This window comes from Sabethes cyaneus, chromosome 3 (genome assembly GCF_943734655.1).
Source record: "Sabethes cyaneus chromosome 3, idSabCyanKW18_F2, whole genome shotgun sequence".
NCBI classification, from domain to species: domain Eukaryota; kingdom Metazoa; phylum Arthropoda; class Insecta; order Diptera; family Culicidae; genus Sabethes; species Sabethes cyaneus.
This window is the reverse complement of record NC_071355.1, coordinates 193,601,404-193,615,443: the sequence shown is the minus strand read 5'-3', so window position 1 is coordinate 193,615,443 and position 14,040 is coordinate 193,601,404. Positions and strand designations below refer to the sequence as shown.

Here is a 14,040-nt window from a genome sequence, read left to right as displayed (position 1 = left end):
TAAAGTTTGGACTGAAGGATTCAGCCGATTTTTTTTATAAACTTTATTCCGGCGCATAGTTTACGGACTTATGAACGAAAATTGCTTCAATAGAAATTTTCCTCTCGTAGGTATATCGCTTATTTTAAAAATACGTAATTCTTGAACCATGCATCGTAGAAACAAGTTTGTACATATAAATGTGAAAACAAAATTCTCAGCAAGCTATTTTTAGCAATCTTGCTATTTTGTGGACAATTCAATAAAGATAATTAGGGTGAAATTATTGCTATCTATTCATAATAGCTGTACAAGTTTTGGCTGTGAACCAAAAGGTTTTCCTAATAGCTCGTCTCACCTGAATCTTATATTATCCAACTGTAGGTCACTGTTACTGATCTTCTAATAAAATTAATGTACACAGACACATTAATCTTATTAGAAGATCAGTAACAGTGACCAACAGTTGGATAATATAAGATTCAGGTGAGACGAGCTATTAGGAAAACATTTTGGTTCACAGCCAAAACTTGTAAGCTATTATTTCGAATCATGATCTGATTTTCGCTTCACTTGATTTTAAAATGTTACCACTTCCAAAAAAGGCGAAATACAGACGTAGACAGTCTGCTCCAAGAGTTCCATTCTTTTGACTGGTTAATTTATTATAACTCAAATGATTCTATCGACTTGGTTTGACATGATTCAATTGAATAACAATCATGAAACATTTGCGTGATGTTCCTATTCATTTAGTTATTCCGAACGAAGGTCTGTCTGAACGAAGCCTCTGATTCATTCGTTAGATTTTTACTAGTAATTTTTCTGTAATCTCTACTATTGCTGAAAATAGCAGCATTCAACCTACTATAAACCGTAATTCTCTCTATTTTAATCTAGTAAATGAAATTGATATCGTAATGGTATTATATTACATGAATTTTCACGCAATAAGTTTTGATTTTCTCCCAAACAATTTTTGAGAAAACTACTTTATTTGCGATAAAATCAATAATTCAATCATTGAACTCTGTCATAAGTACTACATATTTTTACATACTAAGATATTGATGGATATTGAGATGGTCCGAACTCAAAATTTGCTACCTTATATTTCATAACGGATTGTTCAGCTGCGTACAGTCTGGGGAAATGACCAGTTGTTCTACCACTTTCCGAAAGTGTTTAGTACGATTTCTCACAAAATTTAATGCAGCAAGTTGGCTCAATACTTTGATTTTTCAAACCAAGCAACAAAATTAGTACGATCATGCTTAACGGGTTGAGCTGAAGCAGTTTATAACAGTGTTTTTTTTAACTTCTTTTCTATATCCACAGGAATACCCCAGGGTTCAATTTTGGGACCACTTTTTTTCATTGTAAATGTAAATGATCGTACTAATTTGTATTTGTAGATGTAAATGATCTTCTGGAAGTACTGAAACTATGCAAAATGCATGTTTAATTTCGATAAAAGTGCAGAAAAGAGTAGGCAAGCCTACGTGCATTGTTCGCTACTACAATTTTCATCAACAATCGCTTCAATTCTACATTCCGATCGGGCCCGTTTCGATCAAAAATCATATTCCGAATCCCGTTCGACGTGTATTTTTGCATACGTTGTATTCTGATCAAAGCGAAATTACTTATCGGATCCGGGTCCGATCGGTATGTAGAATAGAGGCGAATGACAGTAAACTAAGGCTCTATTACCTTGTTTGATTATCTGAGATTTGTTTTTTCTTTGTAAATGTCAGTGTACACACAATTTAGGTTACAAATAACATTAAATGCATATATACAATACGTACACGATTGATCCCAAGTAACAATACAACAGCTTTTTAGCATTCATGATAATTTATAGCGGTTTAATAGCTGCAATTGGCATGCTTCTTAGTTTACAAACTAATTTTTATAAAGCAAAGCATGGGTAGTTCATATTTTTGCTTTGAGCAATTTTTAATACCGCCATCCGGGGTGAGATTGTGCCACGGGGGTGAGATTGTGCCAAAAACGAAAAATGTTTATTTGTGAAAATTTATTATATCTATAGAAACTGGTGACCTAAATTCAAAATGATGATGAACATAACATATTTATTCATAATTTAGAACGGAACAAAGATAATATTAGCAAACTATTTAGCCTAAACAGGGTTTCAAAGTTCGCGATCAAAAATACTCGGAAATAACGCTTGTAAAAAATGTTCCGCATAAACCAACCCAAACAAGAAATCGCATCAACTTGCTATTTTGAAGGTATATAAACTAATCATTTACAATGTATTGAAAAGTTATTATGCGTTGGATAAGTTTTGATTACAAAAATAATATTTTTCGAAACTTTGTACTTTTCAAGCTTCACGGGGTGAGATTGTGCCAAGCCATAATGATCGATCCATTTTGTGGATTTCACATAGACAACAAAAATACGTCAGTACACTCACATTCTTTACTATTGAGCACAATATTTCGACAGATTAGATTGCATCATCCATTTTGGAGCAAACAGCATCATAGGTCTGCTAAATAATTTAAACTAAATTTTACTTTTTCTTTGGAAATTTCAGATACTTTGAAAAAACACTCTAATATAAGAATAATATATAATACCATGTATAAACTGCCAGTTTTAAGGAGGGGGGAGGGGGGTGGGGTAGGTCACATCGTATGCGGCCGCGGGTTCTCGAACGAAGTAATGGTTACTTTTGTTAAATGATCAAATAGGTATGCCCCCTTAGGATACACCCCTTCATATATCTCTCCCTTGTTTACCCTGAAAACGCTACTGGCTATATAAAGGCTGCCCATTGACTAACTGACTGGTTATTTCAGACCTCTTCGGGTTATTTTCGTTCATACTTTTTATATGACGCGTTGTTTTTGGCCGACCCCCTGCCCCTAATAGTACACTTAGTTCATGGACGGCCCCATATGAACTACTTTATATTGATATTTATATGTATTGTTTATAAACATGCTAATGTTCACTGTTTAGGTTTTTAGCCTAACTTTATGTTTTTGGCACAATGTCACCCCCTAGAAGGGGTGAGATTGTGCCAAAGTTCATGCACTTCCAGTAAAATTAGGTTTCATTGTAACTAGACCATCTCTACGGTAGTTGTTAATTGAACAATTTAGTATATATTGACAGGTTTGAAATCAACTTAGTTCCTAAATTGTGTGTATACTGAGCTAAAGAACAAAAATATATACTATTTTGGCACAATCCCGCCCCGGTACCTTATAAAGTCAAATGGAAAAATCAGAAACTCTCAGATTTAAAAATAATTTTATAGCTGTTCTTTATTCCTTAATAAAACCTCTGATAAAACAATAATAAATTACACTGACGTTTGTTTGTCATCGTCACAGTAAAGTATTTCAAGCAAATATTTTGAAATTATTGCAGCTTATTTTATTCAAAGCTAACTTTAATTCAAAAAATTAAAATTAAAATTTGCTATTTAATTTCATTTCAAATCGAATCCATTTAAAATTTGAAATCAATCCCATTCCACTTTAAAACCGATTTAATTCCAATTCTAATCCGCATCCAAATCCAATCAAATCCAATGTAAATTCAATCCAATACTAATCCAAATCCAATTCGAATTTCATCCAAATTAAATGCAAATCCACACTAAATCCAATCTAACTCTAATCCAAGGCCAATCCAATCTAAATCCAATTCAAATCTAATCCACAACCCACTCAAATCCAATCCAATTTCAATCCAAATTTAAGCTAAATCCAGCTCAAATTCAATTCAAGTCTAATCCAAATCCAATTTTCATCTAAATCCAATTCAAATCCAATCTAAATCCACTCCCAATCTTATCCAAGTCTTATTCTTATCCAAATCCAATCCAAATCCAATTCCAATCCAATTCTAATCCGCATTTAAATCTAATCCAAATTCAAGTCAGTGCCCAACGAGGGTTTTTCGAAAAAAAAAGTCCTTTATCTCAATAACTTAGAATGACGCTGAGCTAGGTTTAATCTTTTGATGGCAAAGGAAAGATATTTTTAGATATCTAGTACTTTTGGCCAAAAGAAGGGCATTTTACCCTAGTTAACTCGATATGAAGAGATGTAAACGTCTATATCTCCGCATTCCCAGCGGAAAAGAATAAAATAGAATAGAATAAAATAGATCTTTTTACGCCATAAATAGGTTATTTTCATGTGGAATCCGATGATACGGTATTCATTTATGGCACGTTGTTGTTTCTTGATGTTTTGATTAAATAAACGGTAATTTACCTTAGGTTTATCAATGTAAAAGCGAATATCTCTGGATTCCGGTGGGATGTACTTAATCTTTTTTCGCCAAAAGAACGTTATTTTTAGGCATTTAAACAACTTAATGTTTTCTTACAGTAGCTGTTTGTTTCTTGTAGTTTGGGATAAATAAAGATCATGCCACGCTAATTTTGTGACGTCGATTGAGAAAATTAGGGTAAAATGACTAATTTTGCCGCAATCTAATGCCCTGCCATCGAAAACCACATTAAGATACCTATCTTGTAAAGAAGAAAGATCCATTCCAGCGGATTACCGTGTTATTAATCACTACATCTCTGTACTACTAGAAAAGTAGGGTAAAATCGAATCATTGGCCCCATCATTTGGCCAAGTCTGCTAAAGCAAGGACCACGCCATTAGTATCCCCATAGAAAAATCTTTCCTTTAACATCAAAAGATCGAATGTAACTCAGCGGCATTTTGAGATGTTGAGATACAGGTCCTTTTTGCTAAAAATTCCCCACTGTCAATCCAAAATCAAACAGAATCTAATTCAATCCAAATTAAAACCAATTCTAATCAAAATCTAATTCGAATTAAATCAAAACTCAACGCAAATCCAAACTAAATATAATTCAAGTCCAATCCAAATTCAATCTATATCCTATCCAAATCATACCCAAATCTTTTTAAATTTTATCCAAATCCAATTCTCATCCAATCTAAATCCAATCCAAGTCCAATATAAATCCGATTTAAATCCGATTGCTATCCAATTCTAATCCGCATCCAAATCTACTCCAAATTCAATCCTCACCCAATCCAAATTCATTCCAAATCCAATCCAAATCCAATTAGCATTAGCATATGTGGCTGCACACATCGTAGGTGGCTATATAATCGCCTTATATACCAGGCTACGTCCGAACAACCGCAGGGGAAGTGGGTAGGAATGTTAGTGTAGCATCTACTTTTGAAAGTGCAGGGAACCCATACTACCTTCATAGATGTTACAGGAAAACAGAGTATATCATGTTAGTAGGGCAAGGCAAACAATAAGGATCATGAGGAAGATTTATTCAATAATAAACTGTATATAGTATATATTGAGTATATACAGTTGGATTTCGAATTTGGCATGGTTCGATTTTGGCATACCTCGATTTTGGCAACAAAAGTATTCGTTTTTGGCAACACAAGATATTTCACTTCCAAAAATATGCTTAAATATCAATCAATTTCCGCATACATGCTTTAAATGACGAAAAAATGATGCCCTCAGTTTGTTCATGAAAAAAAGTTATGAGTTTTCGAACAATAATATTTTTATTGCCGTAGGACTACGTTTTACCGCAGGGTGCCAATAACTTATTTGCACAGGGTGGATAGCTCTTGCCGGACTTTTTAAACATAAAATGGTTGCAATCGTTGATTAATAATATTTAGTCAATTTCTAAAGCATTTACATTAAATTTTTTCATATCGAAAAAGAGTCTCGATTTTGGCACGGTTTCGATTGTGGCAACATAGGTGACACGCATTTGCTGCCAAATTCGAAATCCTACTGTATATGCAAAAATAGAACAATCTCACCAGCAGTCCGTCGCGTGAAATACAATTGCGTCATTTGAATTTCCATCAGTGCATCTAATATCCAATAATTAATTCAATTTTTTCCATATCCATGATATCCAAGTGTATTATTTAAGCTTGTTACGGCCAAAGTTCGTATAGTAGAAGATGCTTGATGAGCTAAAACGAAACAAATAATTAAAATAACATATTAGGCTTACCTGCTACCAAGGCCGGGTGGCTCAGCGGTCAGCGCAAAATCTTAGTTTTGAGGTCTGGCATCTGGGAACCACGCAGCATCGCAACCCCTAGCTGAGCTACTCACTAGAGTATTACCGGGTATGGCCGCTTGGAGGCGCTAGGTAGGAGCTTAGGCTGGCAAAAGCTATATTGGTCGCTTTCTCGTTTGCCTTCCCCATTTCATACCCTCCAATCCAAATCCAATTCAACCCAAATTCAATCCAATTCAAATCCGAATTCAATCTATATTCACACCAAATCCATTCCAAGTCTAATCGAAATTTCAATTCAATTCAAATCCGAATCCAGGTTCAATCCAAATCCAAACCAATCCAAATTAAATCCAATTCGAATTTCATCCAAATTCAATGGAAATCCAAACTAAATCATATCAAAATTTATTCCGGATCTTATCAAAATCCTCATCCAATATAAATCTTATCCAAATCCAATCCAAATCCAACTCAAATTAAATCCAAATCTAAATTCACTCCAAATCTAATCCTATTACTCCTCCAATAGAAATTCAAATCCAAATCCAAGCTAAATCCAATCCAAATCTAATTCTAATTTTATCTAGATCCATTCTGAATAAATTGAAACTTTACTTAAATCTAACCTAAATCCAATTTAACCGCTTAGTTGGTTTCGAGGTACGACGCTGGTGTAAAAAGCCAGTCGTTGTATATTCGAATCTCGGCTAGGCGGTGCTGCTATATAGTAGATATAGTCAGTAGGATTGTTGCACTAGCCTCGTAACTGTCTTGTACTCTAATAGCCGGCTATGAAGTCTGTCAATAAAGAAGGTTCAAGTCTCAGAAAGGACATTTAAGCCCAAGTCCTTGCTTGCCAAAGCCTATTCAAGTACAATCCAACTCCGATTCAAATCCAATTCCAATCCAATTCTAATCCGCGACCAAATCTAAGCCAAATCCAATCCTAATCCATTCAAATCCAATTCAAATTAAAACCAATCAATCAAAACCAGTGCAAATCCTATCTAAGTCAAATCCAAATCCACTCCAAATCTCATCCAAATCTTATTCAAATATTTTTCTCGTCCAATCTTCATCTAATGGCTGACAACGGCTCAATACTGGGCTAATTCCAAGATTTGGGAGGAGAAGCAGCTACCGGAGGAATGGATAGAAGGAGTGGTTTGTCCCATCTACAAAAAGGTTAATCGGATCGACAGCTACAACTATCGCGGCATAGCGCTGGTAAACGCCGCTTACAAGGTGCTCTTCCAGATCCTGTTAGGCTGGCTGTCACCGGTAATACAAGCATTCGCATACAAGGGAATTATCAGGTGGGCATCATGGGGGCTCGCGCAACTACGAACCAAATTTTCACCATCGGACAGATCTTGCATAAATGTCGGGAGTACAACGTGCTCATGCATCCCACATTTATTGATTTGAAAGCAGTGTAAGATACAGTCGATGAAGACCAGTTATGGCCGATACTGCACGAATACGGTTTTCGGATAAACTGACGCGACTGACCAGTGCTCATTGGATCGAGTAATGTGTTTCGTGCTCATCTCGGGGATCCAAAATGAGAGGCACGATTTTCAACTAACTTCTAGGCTTTGCAGATAACTTTGATTTTATAACTAGGAACTTTGCCACGACGGAGTCGATCTACGGAGTCTAGGAGGACATCCAATACAAATACATCAAAGAAAGAGGCGTCGAAGACCAAATACATCAAATGAAGAGGCTCAAAGGAAACAAACGCGTGCCTTCCACGGACAGTAATCGTTGACGACGATGAACTAGAAGTGGTAGGTGAAGTCGTGTATTTGAGATTGTTGGTGACCGCGGACAATCGCCCAGTTAGCTTCGAGGCACGAGGCTAGTCTAACAAGCCAGTCGTCATATGTTCGAGTCTCGGCTAGGCGGTGCTTGCTAGATAGAGTCAGTAGCATCGTTACACTGGCCCCATAATCTTCCTGTACTCTAATAGCCGGCTGCGAAGTCTGTCGATAAAGAAGGGTAATGTCTAACGACGGTTTTAGTCCAAGGCTTTGCTTTGCTTGGTGACCGCGGACAATAATACTAATAATGAGTTCCAGCGGCGCCCGGATAAGGAGAAAAAACTACAGAACATCATGAATCGTAGGGCGTTTACTGTTGAAGTTTTAACAGTGTTATGTGAATGCTGATAGAATTTTGCAATGACCACGAATGAGAAACGCTCTTACAATGGGTTTCTACGAGTCGTTTTTTGTCTAAATTGATTATGTTGAATCAACTTCTAAGAAACTCGCAGAACTGTGGTTGCGAGAGCAAGCACGGAAGTATTTTAATTAATCCTTTCATTCAATTTGCTGGTTGGATTGAAAATCAACGTGAATCAATGAGGAATGAGTGTTTGAAAACGGCTGAAATTTTGAGTATTTTAGAAACCCAATGAGCTATGTAAGCTAAGAAAGCGCCTAGAGCTTTTAATTTCGATATATTTTGTTGATTTTCCGGGACCTTATCATACGAAAATGTTCTACAATCGTACTAAACAACGCGTCTCCATTGAATCTAACAGAAAAGGAGACGCGTGGTTACTTTGCAATCTACAATACCATATCATGATAAACACTAAGAATGTTGGAAAATCATAATCTTTTATTTTTGAAATGTTGTGCTATTGAGTGAAACAAACCAATTGTGTCGATTAATGTTTGTAAATAATTAAAAGAGTTATTTTTGAGTATCTTAGTAGAATCTTAGTAGAATATGAAAGTAAGAGAGATTTTTCCATTTAATTCCCCTACCCCCTACTAAATTTACAGAATATTCATCTTTGTGTGCGAAGTATCTGTGAAGTAAATATTTTGTGAATTTTGTTGTATAGAATATTATTAATTGATTCAAGTCAAAACTCAATCGTTAAATCATAAATCAATGTAGCGTAAAGTCGTCGATACCATTCCCTAGCAGCATAGTTGTTACAAATTAGTTGTGGCAACCGATTTATGACTAATTTGAGTCATAAATATGTTTATGCAACCATAAGTGCGCAAAGTGTGCTGCTTGGGTTGTGACATAGCCCAAGTAGCACACGTTGTCACAATTGAGTCGCAGCGGCTGATATGCGACAAATTTAAATGCAAAACTTCGGTTACAGTAACCTAAAATATAACAGTTGTGTAACCGAAATAGCGCAACTTATGTAACTAAATATGGTTACATTAACAGTTACTCAATAACCAATATGTAACATGTATAGTTACAAAATAGTTACTATTGAAGTTACACATAAACTGTAAATTGACTTTCAATTGATGGCAAATTAGTTATCTTGAAACTTTTATTGCATAGCGAAAACAATGCAGCAGGTTTATTATTTCAATCTATGGCTGTCAACGTCAAGCAGTAAATTTAACTGTTGAATATAGAAGAGTGTATAAATTTCGCTTGTTATTTCAACACAAATTTTAATGCAGTTTCAAATTTATGGTGAAATGCATGATTCTAGCTTTGAAAAAATTACGCGCTCTTATTTAATCTAGCTTCTCGTTACTTACTTCTTTGAAAAATTGATTTTTTGTAAAACAAATATGTACAAATATAAAAATTTTAATTTTAATTTTCTGATTTTTAAATTTATTTTTAGCAATAATGAATTAGTGGAGCATTCACCTAGAAATCATTAAAAACAAATTGTTTTCGCTATCACTTAGTAAAATCCATAGCCATTTTACCTTTGGTTTTAACTACTACACCATCGTCCTTGAAGTTTTGTATCGTTTTCGGCATATTGCATGAAATGATTTTAAGCAGACACTGTTCATAGATATCGGGAAAAGGTGTTTTTTAGTGATTCTTGTGAAAAGAAAGTGTTAATTTATTATCAAAGAATAGTTTCACTTTGAATAAAACAGTTTACCAGCAGTGTTTATCATAGAAGGTTACAATTCAGTTACATTCTAGTTACACGTAATCTTAGCCATCGACCTGGTTACGCTATCGGTTACGGTAACCAATATGAAATCTGTTGTGGTCACTTATTTCTTATGTCGTCATTTCTAAGTTATACTGTAACCTATTTTCATTGCCGATTTCGTTTCGATGTAACTTGATCGTTTTGACGTTTGAGAATAATCAAAATTTGTTTATTTAATATCAATGTCTGTGCGGAGAAGATTCCAAGTACCATCAATTAAGTAAATAAACGCATTTACAAGAGCATTTTACAACCCGTGTACCAATTGTTTATCTTTACCATAAGTAAAATTCTTGAGATCTAGTTTTTGCTTAATCCGTTGTGTTTACAAGGAACAGTGAACAAGTTGTTGCGAAAATGTTACTAGCCGACTATTTTTGACTTCGTAACTACTCGTAACGGAAAATTAACTGTTTTGCGACCAGCAAGTTGATGACAAACTTGGAAAAAGGTTTCATTTCTGTGACTTGATAACTAGTTGGTAACTCGTAACTGAAATGTGACTGTTTTGCGACGACCAAGTTGTTGACAGTTCGAAAAAAAGGTTTCAATTTGGTCATTTGGTAACTACCTGGTAACTTTTTGAGATTTTTGTCACTAGAAAACTAAAAAGTAACTATTTTTAATTTTATGTAACCTAACTCGTTACAAGTATCCTAAATGTAACTGCTGTGCAACCTTTTTGTATTTTTTTATTTTTATGATTAGTTACAAGTGCTACTTGGGAGGCACTTGTGCCTGACTGATCTTAACCTACGTTTAGAATTATCTGTCGAACTGATAGAATTAATTCTTGATTGATCTTCGTTTAAAAATAGGCAAAAAGTATTTTTTATTTTCCACTATTATTTTTTAAATTTTTGATTAAAAATATGTTATGTTTACTTTAATTTGTTTGTTCCGACACAATTTACTAATGCTAACTAAACTTGCAGTTCTCAAAGCAAGCAGTATAGGTTGTTGGATGATCACTGTTTTCTCTTTCTTAGAAATTTAAGTCTAGAAAATGGTCAGCAGCAAAATTAAATAGTACCATTTATAGCAACAAAAAATACTAATAAATTTCAAGAATAATACCAGTAGTGTAACACAGCTCGTGATTACTAGTACGTAAACAATCCATTAATAACTGTTTCCTTCTCGTTCATATTTCCGTAGAGTAAACATTGTCCAGTGGAATGAGGATCTATACGAGAAGCAGCTGATCGAGCGCACCCACGATGCCTGCGACGGTCTGGTGGATATTGTGATCGATTTCGGTACGACGTCACGCAGTTTGCACCGTTCGATGCAGTGCCTCACCAAGGGTGGAACCGTGTTCATCAGTGACGAGATTGCCGAGAAGCTGATGGCGAAATTCGCCAAACGGGCGGATGACCGTGGCGTCCGAATTGAGGTCGTCCCGACGGGAACCATCGAGCAGTTGCACCAGCTGGTCAAACTGGTGGCTGCCAATGAGGTCAGTACTTACCAAAAACTAACAACAAACCAGGTAGTTGACCATAAAAATTACGTCTGCTTTTTACAGATCGAACCTCCGCCACACACAGTATTTCCCTCGGATCAGGCTGCCGAAGTGGTACTCAAGTTGGCTAGTTCGGAAATTCCCGGTCGCGCTATTTTGAGATTCCATGATATCGAGTAAGCCGGCCCCACCACTTCGTAACTTTCAGAACTCCTAAATGCCGTTTACGACGGAACACATACTTACTATGAAACAAACAATTAAATAGTAACGCTAAATTGCAAATGGATGAAGTTATTAATTTTTGTGCATTCAAGTAATGCACCACAAAGCGCTTATTCATTCTTATTTGTATGAGTATCTCTTGAAGTAAGTGATGCGAGCAACCGAAATGTCGAGAATTAGACAGATATAGCGTTAAATTGCTAAAGAAAAGTGGCGAAAAAATTAGCAAAAGCTAGGTATTGATAGTGAAGCAAAGCAAAATTTACATTGAAAACGATAAATGTATTATTTAATCCAATGGCTAACACGAAACAACGGTTAAGTAAAACATTGCAATTAATCCAAACTTGCTTGAAGTTTTTTCACCTATCTACGTTTAGTCAGTAGATGTCAGTGTCTTTCAACATTACCAAAAAGAGAACGGCTCGCATCTTTTTTCAAACCCACTTTTAACGAATCTTGTTTATTTTTTTTCTTTCTATTATTTCATCCCTGTCCCCGAAATTGGTTAGCTAGATAAACTCTCACGTGGTAATCAGAGACTGGTGATCAATTTTCAGGAAACAACATTTAATCGACACAACTTAAACACACAAATACATGCATCAATTACAAACTAACAAACTTAAAACTTTTCATAACGTGATCAGATCAGAGCTAATTTGGGCCAACAGTTACTTGTCTACGCTTTGGTTTTACTGTAATCGTAGATTTAAAAAATGATTTTATGTACAAATGCAAACCAACCCACAGGTAATAATCATTGAACTCTAAAAGTAACAACAACAAGTCACAAACAGGATAGAGTTTTGACTATCAATCAGGGATTTTACTACATTGCGATGATGGTTACGAAACGACTCACCAGGGGCTAGCGAAAGTTAACTGAAACTAACGTTTTCTAGCATCTCAATGTTCGATAAAGAATGGGCAAAACAAGAAGGAAAGGACAGCATGTGTAACTCTTCGTGTATGATTATAAGATATGATGATACCATACTTCAGTTGTGATTAGTGTTTCCCGAATGCTGCGAGTGCGAATCCAAAGGATTTCGACAGCTCGCAGCGGTCGGTGACCGTGTTTGATTTAGTTCTTTTTTATGTTATTATACTTTAATCTTAAAAGTGAAGAAGAAAAATATTAACGATAAATGCGAACGCAAAATGTTGATTAAAATAAACTACTAAAATGACGCGATGTGTTTAGGATTACAGTACACTTAATTATTTAGCCTAATGGAGAAAAAACAAAACAGAACAGAAGGTAAACAAAGCATGTGTATTAATGAGTAAAATAAATAATAAAAGAAAACACTGTATAGAAGTTTCAAAAATTTGAAATAGTTGGCGTATTTTGTTTTGTGGTTGAGAAAATCTGAAACGGTTAATCTTAGTTATTTACCATCAGTAGTAGTCCAAGACGAAGCTTCCAGATCGCTTTTTGCAACAACATTCTTATCGATTTATTTTGAATGTTACTTTAATGTTTGGATGAGCTTCGAAAATTTCTACAAAATACTGGATTTACTGTTTAATTGTAATCTTTGTGTGGAAAGCAAAGCGATCACACTGAAAATGTATGAGGAAATTTAACCTTTTCGATGATTTTGACACTTGTTGATTTTGATCAGTTGAAAACCAATGTTATACTAATTATCATACAATTGCTATCTCTTATCAAATACTGGTCGCAATGTTTACGTCCATGATAAAATCGAATTTTCCGCTGACGGTTAGTATCTCAATCACGACCGCAACAATTTCCGTTGGATGAACTCTGTAATATAAAAGCATTTAAAATTTGTTTTTACAAAAAACAGTAACTCTTTGCGAGCCGTATTTGTCGTCATACATGGTGATGTTTGAATACCAAGTATGTTCCCTATGTTGGGTTCAAGAGTTATGAAAGTTCGTGGAAAAGTGCTAAGCCATTTTTAAAATCTCCTGCAAAGAACACTAGGCGCAAAGACGTAGCATGGCGTTCTGGCGCCATTGACATAGACCGATTTGACGCTCTCTCGTTTCTTAACGCAATTTTTTTTCCAAGTTTATCATTCGAATAATAATTCAAAATATATAGTGTAACTTTAACTGTATAGTTAAAATATCTAAATATATGGGTTGGTAAACGGCTGGGTAATGCGTACCATCTTTACCTTGCGCACTGGGCATAAAATAGACCCCACAGTGGCCCACAGCATCTTACCCAGCTACTCCTACCCCTACCTGCTCGTGGTACCAGCCGGGATACGAGCAATCTCGGTGGAGATCGGGTAATCAACCCCGGTGGAAACCAAGGTCGTAAACTGACAGGGAAGGAGGGCTCCTGCGAGCTGCGTTGGCCCTCCGGCGATACTGTGGGGT

The 14,040-nt window shown here is 35.5% G+C and overlaps 1 protein-coding gene across 4 annotated transcripts in view; it reads left to right on the top strand.

The window, feature by feature from the left end:
- The window catches only part of LOC128741785 (uncharacterized), a 62,637-nt gene extending 49,642 nt beyond the window's left edge, over nucleotides 1-12,995 (top strand). For all 4 annotated transcript variants that reach the window (XM_053837829.1, XM_053837828.1, XM_053837826.1 and 1 more), the window contains exons 3-4: nucleotides 11,145-11,445; nucleotides 11,515-12,995. In XM_053837829.1, the coding sequence (XP_053693804.1) occupies nucleotides 11,145-11,445; nucleotides 11,515-11,631 (418 nt within the window). In that variant the 3' untranslated portion in view covers nucleotides 11,632-12,995. The remainder of the gene's footprint in view (nucleotides 1-11,144; nucleotides 11,446-11,514) is intronic.
- Nucleotides 12,996-14,040: the final 1,045 nt, after the last annotated feature.